Source organism: Conger conger, chromosome 5 (assembly GCF_963514075.1).
Source record: "Conger conger chromosome 5, fConCon1.1, whole genome shotgun sequence".
Lineage (NCBI taxonomy): Eukaryota > Metazoa > Chordata > Actinopteri > Anguilliformes > Congridae > Conger > Conger conger.
Genome location: NC_083764.1, coordinates 13783192 through 13799383, shown reverse-complemented (window position 1 = coordinate 13799383; position 16192 = coordinate 13783192). Strand labels below are relative to the sequence as shown.

Sequence of the window (16192 nt, the reverse complement as noted above, 5' to 3'; positions counted from 1 at the left end):
CAAAAACAAGATATAGAGTATGTAACGGTCAGGTTTACTTGAACTGCAGAACCAGACTGACTGTGTGGCTACCAAGACATGCTTTTAAAATGAAAAGGCTCCATAATATCTAACTGATGCAAACAAGCCATTTTAAACACAGTTAAGCTCTGTATATAGTGACCGGACTATCAGGCACAGGGGTCAGATTGAAACTTTGCCAAATTGTCCTGGGCTGCACTATTCATCCATATAACAAACTGTTTGTGTCGCCATTTTGTGCGATACTGTATCAAAGTGTACATTCCAGTCTGCCCATTGACTAATATTAGCAGTGCTCTGTTATGGAAAAAAAAGAAAAAAGAAAGAAAGAATGGGGACAAATATAGTTCACTTGTGGTTAAAAAAAAAATTTTTAATTCAAAAAATTCAAAAAATCTATGTATCCCTGGAGACAGTAATGCCTAAAAATCATGTCAACTGGACAAAAGTTTTTATATTTTTTCTTTCTTGCTAATCACGTAATACACAGCCCAGTTCAGTCATAAAAACAACTCTCACCATTGGTCAGAATAAACTGTCCACTCATCCACTATGGAACAAAAGGGGATACCAGGGTAAATGGGGAGTGTATTTCATTCCCAGAGGCAGGGACTTGCAGATATTGCACATCCAACTGATTTTGCTCCAAAAAAACTCTATTTAACAACACAGGTAAATGCATCCACCAAAGCACTACAACCTGGCGACTACTGCAATGGAACTACACATTTCTACAAAACTTCAGGAATTGTGTTCAAATTACAATCAATGGCAAGGATAAAACCACATTGCCCTCTATGTCACAGAGAGGCAATGTGAAGAACACTTGAACAGCCCTTTGTTGTGCTAGGGGTGTAAACAGTGAAACGTGAATCCTTAATTTGGCAATTAGGCAATTATCTGACTCACAATGTTGACATTTAAATGAAACAATTTTAAGGTGGCCCAAAATAAAGTTTGAAAATGCAATAAATTTTTTGTCAGCAGGCTACTCCAGTTTGCTTTCTCTCCCATGAATAAGATACAACCCCTTGCGGTCATAAGCAGTTCCGGTTACACGGTTAAGTGGGATGGTAACAGTTTACAAAAACTGATGATTTGTCACAACCCTAGTGCTGACTGAAACGTCTTTGCTCTGATCTCTCTGTCCTTGCGAGTTTATAAAGCTCCTGGATACACTTTGATCCTGGAGTTAATGCTGCCTGTGATTATCAAATGGCTCCCCCACGGTTTTAACAAAGGAATGCATGAATGAGACCCGCAAGAGTCACAATGGGATCTGTTGACTGTGCAAAACCTGAACCAGCAGTCCCGGAGTCCCCCACCCAACAAGATTAACATAATGACATCTGAGAACAGGAGTGGACGGTTTTTAAAAAGCTACAACAAAACACGTCTAGCTCAAATCGAGCTTCTAAATAAACACTGTTTCTGTTTACAAAATACAACCCCAACTGGAAGCTTATACGCATGTATGTTTCTAGTTTGCCCAGACATGTTTGTGAAAATGTAAGCATCCCACTCTTTTGCTGTATGACCTTTGACCGTTTCCACCAACCTCCGTCCAGGCTCCGGGAGACCCTCTTGCTGGAGGTGCGCTCGAAGTAGGGGGCCGGCCTGTCGATGAGGGTGCTGGCCTGGCGCGTCTGGGCCTGGGTGCGGCCGCTGTAGCGGAACTTGGAGCCCAGGGTGAGGAACTTGGCTTTCGGAGGCTGCTCGGGGCTCATCAACCTTCGGAAAAGAGGAACGTACGTTAGGCATGCTGGCGTCCGTCTGGGTAAAGGGCGCTTTGCTGCAGGGGGGACGACAGGACTTTTGAAGGCCTCTGTTCAAGGCACTGAGCTTATTAGTGATGGTTATTTGCAAACGGAAGGCCCCAGGGCCTGGATGGCCCTCTCCCGCCGTCTCTCCGTTGAACCAGGGGAATAAATGGTCATAAAAGCATCGCTCAGATTCGTTGGTATCGATCGCTTGGGCAAAGCTTGGGGAGGGGGTGGGGTGAAGCGTGAAGGCCCGGGATATCCGCTCACGTTCCAGTCACCGTGCAGGCCGTGCAGTCCCGGGCGTGGCCGCTCCGTTAGCTCACCCCTTTGGCTCCCCAGCCTGCAGCAGCTGTGTTTGACAAGACGTCATCATCTGATAATGAATAATCTCCCTTGGCAACCACACATACTCCCGCACCCCTCTCCCTGCAGGCCTGCAGCCCCCAGCACTTTAGCAGCTGCAGACTCTGGAAGTGGCCCCACCTGGACAGGGGTGAAGGGATTAAGGAGTTCTCCAAAAGGAAAAGAGAACAGTGAGGGAACCAGAGGAAAAAGGCAGGGGAGGAGAGTGGAGACATTTTAAAGCGTGGCAGGGATACGCAGCTATGGCAGTCGAATCAATATCTCTGGGCATATCTCTGAATCAAAATGTCTGTGGCTGCAGCGCTTCTCATTTCTGCCATTTCATGTCACGCCTTGTGTCTATTTCAAAGGGTAGGTCTACTCAGGAAATGAAGGGCAAGTGGGCGGGAACAAACTATATAAAATAAATAAATATAAATGAATCAGGAGGGACCCGTTCAAAATTGCCATTTTAATGAGGACAATCAAGCGCTGCTTTTAAGCATAAAGGTTAAAATGAGAGAAGAGACGGCAAAACAGGGCGTTGGCCGAGGGGGGTGGGGGGGCTGTTGATCCTGTGATTTCACTTGTCTGATGAAGGGGATGAGCCCCTCCCCTTCCTGGAAAGCCAAGAAAAACAGTGAAATCAAAGTCCTGGAGCATCTCAAATCTGGTTTCTATTTGGCGTGGGCCGACACTGTCAAACAATGCGTCATGCGATGGGCGATGCTCATTAGATCCGCTGTGTTTTGTGGCGGGTGCAGCGGCAGATTGATTTCATCACGAGCTAAACGGTGATAACATTCACTGGAGGAGGGTGTGTCGGCAATGAAAACTGCTGTTTGGAGGTGAAGCACGTTGAGCTTCTTTCTGAGGGGATATTAAGTGTTTACTCTATGTTACGAGCCAATGCAGGCTCTCCAGTCTTCCACTGCTACAGTGCAAATCTACAAGACGGTCAAATGGGACGAGTTAACATTCCGTGACGGTGAGGGCTTTAGGCGTCTGAAAAGCCGCCTGAATAAATAAGCGCACAAAAGGGGTCTTCATGGCAGCCTGCTCCACTCGACTGTGCACTCATCTTTTCAGCAGACAGGAAGCATCTTGGGCACGTTGGCTTTGAAGAGGGGCCTACCACGCATCGCAGCCAGGAGATCCTTCACAGTGGGGGCTCTGCTTTAACGCTCCGATGGTAGTGCACTTGCTGAAGGCCCCACGGTCTCCTGCAGATTCCCCCCAGCTCAGCCCACTCAAATTCCAGCTACACTTTATTTTGCTTCACCGTATTAACAGTTCGTCAGCACAGTCGGACACAAGAGAGTTCTTGTTCCTTTTGTATCCTATGGCATGTAAAGCCTGGAAAACAAACAATGCTGGAGAAAACTTCCTACTGTGCAAGCTTAACAGTGATAATTAAAGGTTAACTACATACGCAGCGATTTACGACATGTTATTTAACATATGAACGTGCTATTTATTACATGGTCATTATGATACGGACTTCACAAAACCAATAATGAGTCCACAAAGTAAACCTTAGCCGACATACATCTAAATTCCACACAGCTGAGGTATTCGCCATCTTATGCTTATGTCACTGGAATAGAATGCGAAGGATGGTGGGATTTCAGGCTATATGGAGGCTCTGGAGTTGCATCTCCCGATACGTTTAAGTAGTGGGATCCTATTTCCCACGGATGACGCACAGTAGTGTCCCATTACCTGAAAAAGGTGTGGTGCTCCACGCACACCTTCCACACCTTCTTGGCGGCACGGTGGTTGGGCAGCTTGAAGCCAACGGTGCTCTCGAACTGTTCCGTCTGGAAGATATCAGAAGGAAGAGTTAAGAAATGGACACGCAGCTAAAATAAGTGAGCTTCTGAGCCATTTTGTTTCTATGGGCTCCGAGAAGACCTAAATCTGAGAATTTACATCTGTGGAACTGCAGTGCCCTTCTTTCTGGTGAAGCGTCAGCTATGCTGGTCTCTCCTTACGATACCTAATCTACTGGGAAATTGGGCTGTTATACTCATAACAATGGCAATAGAAACAATAAAACAGCTGCACAATGGCTCACCTCTCCCGGTCTGATTTTGATGTAGAAATTGCTGCGTTTGTAGGAGATCTTGAGGATTTTGGGCCAGGCGAAGCGGTTTATTCGAAGTCTGTCTTTGTAGATCAGGAGTCCGTTGGCACACACTCCGAGCATGATGTCCACCCCCTCCGAGTCCTGGGGAGACAAAGTACCGGTCAGGACAAAAGAGCGGGAACCGCCCAACAGATCGATGGGTAAACATTTCAGCCCTGCCTGCTCTACAGTGTAATCTCATTCCAAGAAGGATGGATAACAAACCGGTCAATGGACTGAACCAGATGCGGGGTCTTGCTAAAATTACCGGCTAAATGATGAGGCAAGGTTTTCCTAACCTTGTTTTTGTATGACATCGAAAATGCCATTTTGAGCACTGAGTGCGTATTGATCTCCGACTGTAAAGTGAGGCGGAATCGATCATGCGGATGGTAGGGAGGTATTGGATAGAGACCACCACCCGTCAAATGGAGGCTTTTAAACAGCGGCCCGCATTCCTGAAGTGTTGGGTCCCCCTTTCAGTGACATGGGGACCCCGTAAACCACATCTGTCTCACACCCTGAGGGCCTTTCTTCTGGTAATCTCTGAAATGGATCTCCGGTGAAAGAATGGCGATTTTCGGTGGGTCGCGGCGCCTGGGCTGACAGTGGGCAATGTTCCCACACAGAAAAACCAAGCTTGTGTTTGTACAGCTGAGGCGGTTGGTCGGGGCTCTTCTTTCCAGAAGAAATCCTCCGCTTTTGTTGGCCGCCGCTGTTCCTACCCTCGCAGTGCGCCACATCAAAAGAGGCCTCCCGGAGTCACGTTTCCTAAAGGGCCCTTTCTTTTGGATTCCCACAAGCAGCTGATGTGTGGCGAGGGAAAATCAACATATTTTTTATTTTTACAGGCTAACTAAATGCAAATAACACACTGTGCCTTCAGCACATGCCTAGTCCCATAAATCCGTTACCTGAGTCACATTTACATATTAAAGACTCCCTGCAGTGGGGTTACAGCTAAAAGCTGCACCATACCGTTTCAAGAAATCCGAACTGCGATGTGATACACATTCTGAATAAAACTACATCAGCAGGGGGGGAAGAAACTCAATATGGGCAGGTCCTCCAACACTGGAGTTGTGGACCCCTGTACTAGACAGCAGTGAGTGCCAGGCTCTATAAAAACACTAGACATTTATGCCCCGGGAATGTCAGGTTGTAATGTCCTTTTGGCAGTTTAATGTGGAAGTGCTTTCTTGGAGTTGACGTGTGGGTGCTGGTGCTTTTTGGAGATGAAACCAAAAGCAAATTAAAATTGGACTGGAGGCTTCTTTTATTGGTTGGCTTGACCTCTTGTAGGAAGGCTATCCTGAAGGGCTCAGAGGAGACCACTGTTAATTTAAAATCTGTTTGTTTATAATGTCTTCTTGATATGTTAGTTCTGGAGAGGTCAACAGTGAGGTTATTTTCAGTGGGGTTGTAGTCTTGGCTCCCATGGTTGTCTGTGTTGTCCTTCACATGCCTTTGGGCTTAACTAACGTTATTAGTAACGGTTTGGGTAGACATGTTCAGGTTTTTGAATCTGGTGATTGGGGGGGGGGGGGGGGGGGGTGATCAAGGCTGTGTTTTGTGCATTTTACAGAACTGAACTACACATGGTCAACAGAAAATAAATGCTTCATTGGCCACCCCAGTGACTTGCGGCAACCTGTCAAATCAAAGTCATTAAAAACGTCTGGGTGTAATTATTGTGCGGGAAGGCCAAATTGAAGCAACAGTTGGAAGCTTTCATCTGCTTCACACTGAAAACTACTGCATATTCAATCATTATTTTACATCATTACATTACTTACATGTGATTATATTTTTAAAAATTTTAACACGGAAATTAAGTGTTTATTACTGAGAACAATGGACATGCTTTAAACCACAGATGATCGTAGCCATTGACTGGTCAATATGTAAAATTAAGGTCCTGCAGGGCATACCCTCAGTCAGACAGACTGGAACCGGATCTGACCAGCGGGGGTGAGGAAGCGGCTGTATCCTGCAGGACAGGGCAGTCTGGGAAGGGGGAGGGGCTACCGTACCTTGGCATGGTGGAGATCCACTCCGTACATTGACAGCTTCTTGGCGTTTTCTAAGAACTGGGCATCTGCCTGAGCTGGAGTCAGCCCCCTGCAGCCAGACAAATGGGGCGGACAATACTCCAGATTAGCATACCCGCAGAAGCGCTACAATGGGCTTCCTAACTGGAGCAGCAAACACTTCACTTGGACGTACCAACGGAGGAATGTTAAGTACGGTGCTGAGAAAGGTTTCACCTCAAACCTCAAAATAGAGTGCTGAATGGACATTACTTGAGTTTGTTTTGAAATGCAAGAGTTCGCCATGCTGTCTTCTTCAAGGGATTACAATGGAAATAAGTTGTTTGACTTTATTGTGCAATCATCAACGATTTTAATTTAATCAATGGTCTATATTCTTATATTACCAGTGATATGGACCTGAATTATGTTGAGTTGATATGTAATACATTTTATGGAGATACTCAAACCTCCGTGACCCACCACATCTCCTGCAGAAAACCCCACCCCCACCTGCGCCCTTCTCCCCTCCCTAACCTCTATATCAGGGCGATACGTGCCCCTCACCCAACCCACCCTGCACGCCTGACCTGTGAGTTTTGTGCAGCTCCACCACCTTCTCCTCCATCTCCTTGGTCTGCGAGGGGGCGAACTGGAAGTCGCTGATGTAGTCGAGGCGGTGCTCGTCGGGGTCGTGGTCGCCCAGCTCGGCCTGCAGGGCGTAGGAGCCCAGCAAGGCGTGGGTGACGAAGGAGCAGGGCAGCCGCCCGGAGGCCATGTCCTCGCGGAGCTGAAGGCACAGGAGATATCTGGAGGAGGGAGAGGAAATGGTCAGCTCGCTGCTACTATCACATACAAAAAACAAACTTTCTCCACAGATGTGTTGGTGTTTTCATCTAGACGTAAATCTCGGACAGCAGATTTACGTCTTTAAAACACGGACAGCAGTCGCGTGACGGGAAATGGTTGGTGTGCGAACAGGCCTCAACCCTCAGCTGGGAGGCTTTACAAGACGTCGGCCATTTTGAGTGCTGTGCTGACTTTATGGGTGGCGACAGAACTGATGCCTGACGCTCTGGGAGGGACGGGCCTCCAGGTGACTGACATGCCCCCACTTTGCTGTGCGGACAGGAGGGGTGAGCCAGTTGGGGCAACGCATGGCCACTGAGCCCTCAGGGCAAACGGCCTCCCTCACCTCTCCTGGCATAGGCAAACGTCCGCGTTGCTCTTCACAACAAACCTCAATTACGTTTGCGTACATTTTAATGAGCATTATAGTAATATAAGTATGTGTATAGTATGTGTAAGCATTTTGTACATGCTTCTCAAAAACCAGTGAGTGTATAATGTAAACCCTGGAACATTTTATATGCCACATTGCAAGCTGAGATTTTTTCAGCCAGGGTCTCATTTTTCCACATGATTTATCCATTTCATCACATACTTCTACTAAGTACAATTCCAGAGTTCACAATGCTCATTTCTCCCCGCATGCTCTCAATACCCACGGGCCATCTGCAAGAATAAATGCATTCCTTCTTTGCCTGACCCGCTGATCATTTTATCCGTTCATGAGAGACGTAAAGCCAAACATTTTAATTTAGACTCTGAGGACTAGTGGACAGATGTGTGTGGGTGTGTGTGTGTGCGCACACACACATGCGTGCGTACATGTGTGTCTTCCTTAATCATGTGCACAGTACCTGGTAATATCTTCGGTCAGCTGGGAGGGATCAGGAGGGTAGAATTTGACATTGAACGCAAACTGCCAAGGAGAGTCTGCAGAAAGAGAGAGAGAAGGCGGAAAGGTTAACCTGATTACCAGACTGAGTGCGCCATACCGACGCTAATGCTACGCTTGCGGCTCCATCCTGGTCTACAGTAGGGGCCGATGAGACCCCTGTTGACTGTATATCTGTCCGGCAGCCATGTTGGTGGAGGGGGAACATGCATTTAATGTTAGTGAAGAAAAGAAGGGGGGGAGAAACCAGGCCACTGCGAAAGCCTCTTTAAAGCCAGATGTGCGCAGAGTAAACAGTCTGCTAACAGAGGACCTCTCGACAGCTGTGCACATCCACTGTCGCAAGAGAGGGAGCCGGGGAGAGAGGAAATGGAGAGAGGGAGATGGAGGACGAGGGGGGGAGGAGAGCGTGAGGGGACGAAAGGCAGAGAGAACGGGGGAAGAGAGGAGGGCAAGGGGTGTGGAGTGAGTGGAGAAGGAGAAAGAGAGACAGGGATAGGCATGTTGATGGAGAGAGGGAGACTGAGGAGATGGTAAAAATGAGCGAGAGAGCGAGAGAAAGAATGAGACGGGGCACAATGGGAGAAAAGGAAAGAGGGAGAGAAAACATGCCAGGAGGATGTAGCAGCTGCAAGCAATTATAAAACAGCCTGGAGCCGCGAGAGGGCCACTTTGATGTCATGCTTCGCTCAGCCTGTAAAAACTGCAAGAACGTTTAAAGAAACGCTTCAACCGAGATGGTCTGAGAAGCAATGCAACCAGATATCAAGAGAAACAGGGCCACTTCAACTGCTGGGCTCTGTTGACTAAACACAGATCTCGAAAAAATGCTAAATGAGTTGACTCTCAACTGCCATTTAAACACAAATGAAGTACATTGGAATTAGCCAGGCTGAATTTTCAACACAAGCGACCGTTGGCTTTTGCTGTAATAAGCTTGCACGGTGAAACACCGAGACATTCGTTTTCAGCTCGACCGTATCGCGAGTTAATGGCCGTGGCCACGTCAGGAAAGTGTGTCGCATCGCTTTAGCGTAAACACAGCAGGGTCTGTGAGCACGGACGGCATGAGAAAGTGTCAACCGGGCCCAGCACCTTGTCCTTCCTCATTGCCCAATCACAGACTACCGTTATCATCGGCCGTGACTGTGACAGAGGCTGTAGTTTGGCAAGTTCTTGTTCTGCACCTAGCGTAGCGCCCAGAACCTGGGCAGAGATAAACCCTGTGCTGTGCTGTGTCGGCTAAGCCCCGGTGGATTAAACGGCGCTGGTAAAGATGGCCACTGGCAGCGTTTTAGACCTGACCTTACGGGACGGTTGTGTTGATAAACACGCCGATCCCTAACATGAGGGTTTGCAAGTCGCACAAATCCCCAAAAACCGCACAGCTGACGTGCAGAGGCACATGAGCCAAAAAAACAACAAACTAGCACAAAGTACATCCATCTGAGCAATATTACCGGGAATGTTGAATTTTGTACAATGACTGTCTAAAAGACACCCACGTTGTTTCCTGGGTTGTAGAAAGCCACTATATATTCTATCAATCATTGTTATGGCCATTCGTGTCCACCTAGGGACTAGGCATAAAAAAGAACCCCATTATGTTGAGAGCAGAATTTCATTGACTTACTCATACATCGGCACGCACTGAAAGTCTCTCATTTGAAGTAACCGACTTCCGTTCTTATAGCGGACATATTTTGCGCAAATAAAAAATTCCACGCCGAATGCTTCCCTCGCTTTCAAACAGGCGGAGTCACCGCGGCCCGATCGAAGGACACGCAGCTCGGACATCAGTGATGTGTCATTTCGGAGGAATTCCAGGAATGAGCCCCACGCACCGGGAGCCTGCAGTCACTCGGCTCGAACAGTGGGCGTATTGTGGTCGACCTCTTTGCCCCCGGACTCGAAACGGCCGAGCCGGCGGACGGGGCCGGAGCGGGCCCGGGCCGCACGGAGGGGTGTAAAAATAAGATGCGTGCCGCAGCTGGTCGGGTCGCGGAGTCACATGCCAGAACGTTCCGTCTCGGGGAGGACCAGAAACAAAGGAGGGGGCACGCGCCCGGCTCTGCGGTCAGGTGTTACGCATTAGGGCCCAAATTAGAGACGTGCGGCGCACTCCGGGCTTCTCACAGCGAGAGCTTATAAACGCAACCTGTAAGCATCTTTACTGAGGACCGCCATGTTCAAAAGACAAAAACAAAAACAGAATTTCACTTGCACTTAAGTAATTTGGGCAAATTGTACACACAATGTTATGTCAATGACTCATGGATTTATCCTCGATGTTAACCACAGGAAACAGGGAACAACAGCAGTCAATTTAACATGTTTTTTCTGTTGGATGGGAGCTCAGTGAAAGCTCTTCCATTAACGGGGCTGGACTCCGGGTTTTTGTCTAAGAGGGTCCAGGCGACAGTGGCTGAGTCGACTGACCGGGCCTTCAAGTGGCCATTTTAACAGCGATAACCCCACACAAAGGCAGACAAACTGCAGGCTAACAGCCGCGGGGGAATTCTTTCCCATTTTGTTTTTCCTATTTTCAATTACGCTTGAAATGTTCCAGGGGCTGAGTCACAGAGTCTGTGGAAACAAACGTCTGCGGCCCCTTAGCACGTGACAGCCTGATGAGACCCAACTCAGTTCAATTCAAACACTGGAAAAACACTCTAAGGGTCTGTCCACACATTAAAACAACTAATAGTAAATGAAAAACCTTTTATTTATTTTTCTGCAATTAATAATTTAGTAGAGGGTCCACATGGGTGATAAGCATTCAAAATGTAATGATACGGAGATGTACTTTTTGCACAGAAACAGTTGCAGAGAGATGTGTTTTTGGTACATTCAGACTTGCAGATAGAGAAGGGAGGCTAAAAGAATGAGACGGATGGGAGGAGAAAGAAAGACAGAAAGCAGGCTGAGAGAGGAAACACCCTGGGAGCACGCGTTAATAAGTGACAAAACATTTGAACAACATTGGCCCGACGAGCTCACCCCCGTCTACGAACCGTACAGCCTTGAATCAGGTCGGCTATAAACAAGAGCTCATAAAATGGCAGACAGAACCTCCAGAGGAGCAGTGAATCCATGTGAAATTTCCCCAGATGATGACTCCGCAACATGGCAATTTCCTCAGCGCTAGACTGCAGACGGCCATATCAATCCCCAGCGTGGAGAAGACACGACTCCACGCAAAAACAGACCAGTTCCTTATCTTTATAAAGATGGATTCAGTGTCTGCTTGACAGAAAATGTGCTTTATGAAAATCATCTGTTTCTCATATTCTGCTGTTGGGGTTAAAAAAGTAATGTGGCCTTTTGTGAAGATTAGCACATTGATAAGATAACATCTAATTCTGTAAACCTAGAAACTGTTCTCTGCAAACCTCCACAGAACTGAGTATCTCTACATTCAAGTGTCTTTCTTAGTCATGCTGAATTACAGAACTAGTACTACTACAGAAAGGCGAGTGTGTGTCCAGGGCAAGCCTTCTCGGTGTGCAACAGGTTTCGGAGCAGTAAAAGAGTATGAATGTGTTTAAGGAGTAAACCAGTTTTAAACAAGACACTTAAGTTTCAGGGCTTCAGGTAAGGATGTGAAAACGGAGCCCTGGATAAAGAGGGTTTTCCATGACAGTTACGTTGGCTACCGGACAAGAGGCAAGTGTAGGGACCGGATATTTTATCACCGTACTGACAGAAACCCCATTACAATCACTCTACGCTTTCCTCTTGTTTACAGTTCTTTACTCCAGTCTTGCCAATACTCTCGAGAGCAGCGGTACACTACTAATGGCGATGATTAAAAACAACAACTGAGAGAATATTTAAAAGGCACAATAAGCGTAGCCTTTCTTGAACGACCTCGTGGAGTTCCGCAGAGCGTTTTGGACAATAACACATTAATCACCGGCACTCCCGGCCCTGGTCACCTGGGCAGCGGGCCAAAGCTCCAGCTGCACCTTTCTGAGGCCACGGTACGATCCTCTCCCCTGGCCCCGCGCCCGCCCTTCAGCCCCCCGGCGATGATGTCAACAGACACGCCGCGGCTCGGAACGCGGGGCGGCGGGGAGTCGCGCGGCGCCCCTAACGCGTCCCAGACGCCGCCCGGGGGCCGTCGCCATGGACACGGGTTAAATCCCGCCGCGGGGCCGCCGCACGCTTGGGACCGCTCCGTCACCGCCGGCCCGATCCAGTGGGGACTCCAGCGAGACCTGCAGCCGCCTCCGCCCAGCACACATAATACACAACAGACCCCTCCGCCCGTGTCCTAATTACAGCAATTTACTCGCCAGATGTGAAGAGAGCACAGCTTACTCCAGGAGAAAGCAGGGACTCGCTGCACAAACATTTAAAAGCCGAGGCAGCTCAACAAGGGGCTTCAGGTAGGAGTGCACACCAGTCACGCCAATTATTGCAGAGTCAGGTAATGAAAGCAAGGGGCCTCAGTGTTAATTTAGCAGTTTCCCTTCACTGTAATGATTTGTCAGGTCTGCATTAGAGACCAGGGTTGGCATTGGAGCTTCAGGATCAAACCAAATTGAGTCGTGGGGTGGTCTTTGGTTTAATGACACACTTGGCAGTTACAATTACACAGTTACACAACAAATAAGACTTACTTCGAATTTGACGCTTGATCTCCTTCATGGGATCCAGCCAGCACTGGAGAGGAAAGCAAATGAAAGTAATGTCAAGTTTTTCAAACACAAATGTTAGGAAGTTAATCCAGTGCAAAGCCAGACACAGCTTCAGGCTCTAAGAATTAATACCTATAAACGCAACCCTTGAGGCTTAGTATTTCACGATTCTGACATTCAATCTCTATAAAGTTGTCAAATTAATGACTACCGTGATGTAGAAATGAAGCCTTTCCACCAGACCTTTCCTGCTGACCGAAAACATGAAATACGGTCTTCGGGGGGCCACAGGAGTTTACAGCAGTGATGATGTAATGTAAATAAAATAAGTACCGCACCCTCCCTCAGTTTCCATGGCAATTTTCTCCTCGAGTGAGCTTGAAGTGGAGATTCACACTGCTGGCCGATATAAAACGACCACACCATTTCCCTCCCACTATTACCCAGCACAGTACCTGGACCGCGGTTCCAGTTAATGACACAAACCAGCGACACTGACTCATTACGCCCGCTCAGACTCTTGTAAACATGTTCGGTCTTAATGCCACAGTACTTTGCTGCAGCAATGCAGGTACTCTAACGGTAACCTTTGCTCAATTCAACAATCAAGAAACCAGTAGTCGACTTCAAGAGTGGACTTGAACAACTCCTTGTGTTATCATTGAGTTCACAGGGCTGTAAATAACACACCCTGCTTGGTGAGGCGTAGGCTACTGGTACGCTCTTAAGGTAAAAAGACAAGAGTTCCACATTCAATTTAACAGTGATAATTACATGAGAAGGGCCATGATAATTACCTTAGCATTAGCTTAATGCTAACTGGCATGGGGTAATGCCAGTCATGGAAGAAAATGCAGAGCTGAGTGTGTGGTTCTCCTTCCTTTGTCATTTTCAATTTAATATTAAATATTGGGGGCAGAACAGCAAAAAACTGTGGTTCCATGGAACAAGTCTAATCAGAATTTTAGTTTTATTAGATCTTTTTTTTTTTTTTTACTTCTGGCTGTTGAGCAGCAGGACCACCGAAGCGAACAGATGCTTCCCATTCCAGACGTCCAGCAGCCCAGCTGAGCCATCTTCCCCTGTTCTCCGGGCAGCTGGCGCGGCCGCGAAACCCAACCCCGCATGGCGCAATCGGAGAGAGCGATGACCTAACCCTCCCTCCCGAGACAGCCTCGCGCGGATCTGAGGCCCGGGGAGCGGTCTCTGTTTGACATTACGCTCCGGCTGCGACACGCAGGCTGAGAATCAAACCGGGCCCTGGATCGTGCGTGGGTGACGCGCCCGCTGCCAAGCCTGCGATGAAGCGGAGCGGCGAGGCGTCTCCGCCGATGTTAAAGAGCTCCTCCGTTTAAAAAACCGAAATGGAGACGGGGAAGTGGGATATCGTCTGCCGTTTTTGTGGTTTCAGGTGCCCTTCGAACAAACCACGTCCGCACGGTGGCAATTCATCGACCCTCCGAATTACGCTAACCGCCCTGAAGCCACTCGGCCTCCAAAACCCCACACGGCCCCTGTGTGTGGTTAACACCGTAGCCTCTTGCAGTCATACCAAAAGAACTGAATGTTCGTACTGATTATTGGCACATCTCAGAAAGGCACGTCCCTCTGTAACGCATTACCAATGGCAGCTGCTTATAAAACAATACCATATGCAACAGAAATCATCTTATATGTATAGCTTATGTGTATAAAACGGGGGGGGGGAATGCCGAGAAGTGCATTTAGCCGGGAGTAAAATTAAATGACTAAAAGCATAAAGCATACATGAGCCGGACATAAATGTTATATGGGTTTCATATGAATAATGCAACAGCACAAAGCAGAGATGAATGCCCTGTGGAATGCAGGAGACAGAATGAGAAAAGCTCTGCTCCTGGGGAGAACGGCAGCAGAGGGACCGCTCTCAGGGTATAGAGGAAACCTAAGGAAAGGACCTCCGAGCAGAACTGGGGGAAAGGTTTGTGTGGAGACCTGCTCTGAAAGAAGAACCCTACCTTCTGGTCGGTGGGGTCTTTATAGCTCAGGCTGAAGTAGTCCTTCTCCAGCAGGTTGAGATGTTCGCACACTTTGAAAAAGAGGTACTGGCCCTTCGCCCGTTTCTGAAACGAATACAAACAAGGACATCACACATTGAGATAAAAGGCAGTTATATAGAGAGAAAAAGTTCCCTACTGTTTAAACAAACCTTTCACAACTGGCCACAACCAAATGGCAATTGAAAAAGCACAAGAAGAAAGGAAGAGATTTCAGTTTTACTTTTTTTAAATAATCGTTCAATGAGACAAAAACGTTCTTCAAAGATGCATCTTTGGAGGAAGATGCTTATATGTGGCAAATTGGCCAGTTCCAGCAACTTAAAATTACATTTGTTGCAGTTCATTAACAGTCATATCGAAAGATGCACCTGAGGTATAGGACCTTGCTCATGAGCCCACTCATACACTCTCACACTCTCACACTCTCACACTCTCACACTCTCACACTCTCACACTCTCACACTCTCACACTCTCACACTCTCACACTCTCACACTCACACACTCACACACTCTCACACTCTCACACTCTCACACTCTCACACTCATTCACACTCATACACTCTCACACTCTCACACAGCTGTAAAAGGAACCACTCTGTGAGACTGACATGAGCAAATAGGGGCACTTGTCACATGTGTTAGCATTATATTCAGGTTCTCATACCCAAGCTCTGTTTGTGTGCAAGGAAGGGTAATGTGTCTTGTGTCAACATCCTGGTGCCTGGACCGCAACCCTGGAGCAACGTTCGGTCGTCTTGTACAGAACCAGGAGCTCAAGGGTGACGGTAGCCACTCCCAGCTAACACAAAATGTTCTCAATGTAGAACTGTGAAGCAATGGCAATCTTATCATATTGACAAAACATTCCACCAGCACGGTGAGGACATTTTGTGTTAGCCGGTCTGAGGGTTTTGGCAGCTCCGCGGTCGTTCCCACGCCCGCCAGCGCAGCGGAAAGGCGCGGGCTGCACGGCGAAACCTCGCGGAGGCTCTCTGACACTCGCGGAATGAGGAGCGCTCCCGCATGAATCACGCCTCCCGGCGCGGGGGCGCGGTCTCTACCTCCGCAGGCAGAGCGCTTTCTCGCGCCCAGAGGACAAACGAGGGGGCAAAACATTTGACAAAGAACAATGGCTTTGAGTTCTAGACGCCGAAGGGAAAATAAGAGTCGCGCGCTTTTCTTTCTTTCTCTGGACTGGAAATATGCGAGGCACGCTGGTATCATTGGTCGCTCTGGGAACAGGCGCCGTCCAGGGGCTGAATTGATACTTCTCTCCGACAAAGGACCCTGTTCACATGTGCCTATCTTGATGCCTGGGGAAAGAGGCGTGCCGTTCGGTCCGATAACGCCGTCGCGACAAGTCACCGTTGAAAAGCCACTGTTGCCAGAATGCGTGGTCAGGGATTTACTGGCGTTATAAAATGCAAATATCCAACAGGTGTATTCTCTTCACACAAGATGCTTGTGTGTCTGTATACCTCTGC

General features: G+C 48.0%; 1 protein-coding gene across 5 annotated transcripts in view; it reads right to left on the bottom strand.

Annotated features, from left to right (window-relative positions):
- epb41l2 (erythrocyte membrane protein band 4.1 like 2) overlaps positions 1–16192 on the bottom strand; it is a 52777-nt gene that overhangs the window by 21301 nt on the left and 15284 nt on the right. For all 5 annotated transcript variants that reach the window (XM_061241598.1, XM_061241599.1, XM_061241600.1 and 2 more), the window contains exons 4-11: positions 14666–14770; positions 12651–12693; positions 7988–8063; positions 6875–7093; positions 6288–6375; positions 4204–4356; positions 3849–3946; positions 1580–1752 (exon numbers count right to left, since the gene is read on the bottom strand). In XM_061241598.1, coding sequence (XP_061097582.1) covers positions 1580–1752; positions 3849–3946; positions 4204–4356; positions 6288–6375; positions 6875–7093; positions 7988–8063; positions 12651–12693; positions 14666–14770 — 955 coding nt within the window. The remainder of the gene's footprint in view (positions 1–1579; positions 1753–3848; positions 3947–4203; positions 4357–6287; positions 6376–6874; positions 7094–7987; positions 8064–12650; positions 12694–14665; positions 14771–16192) is intronic.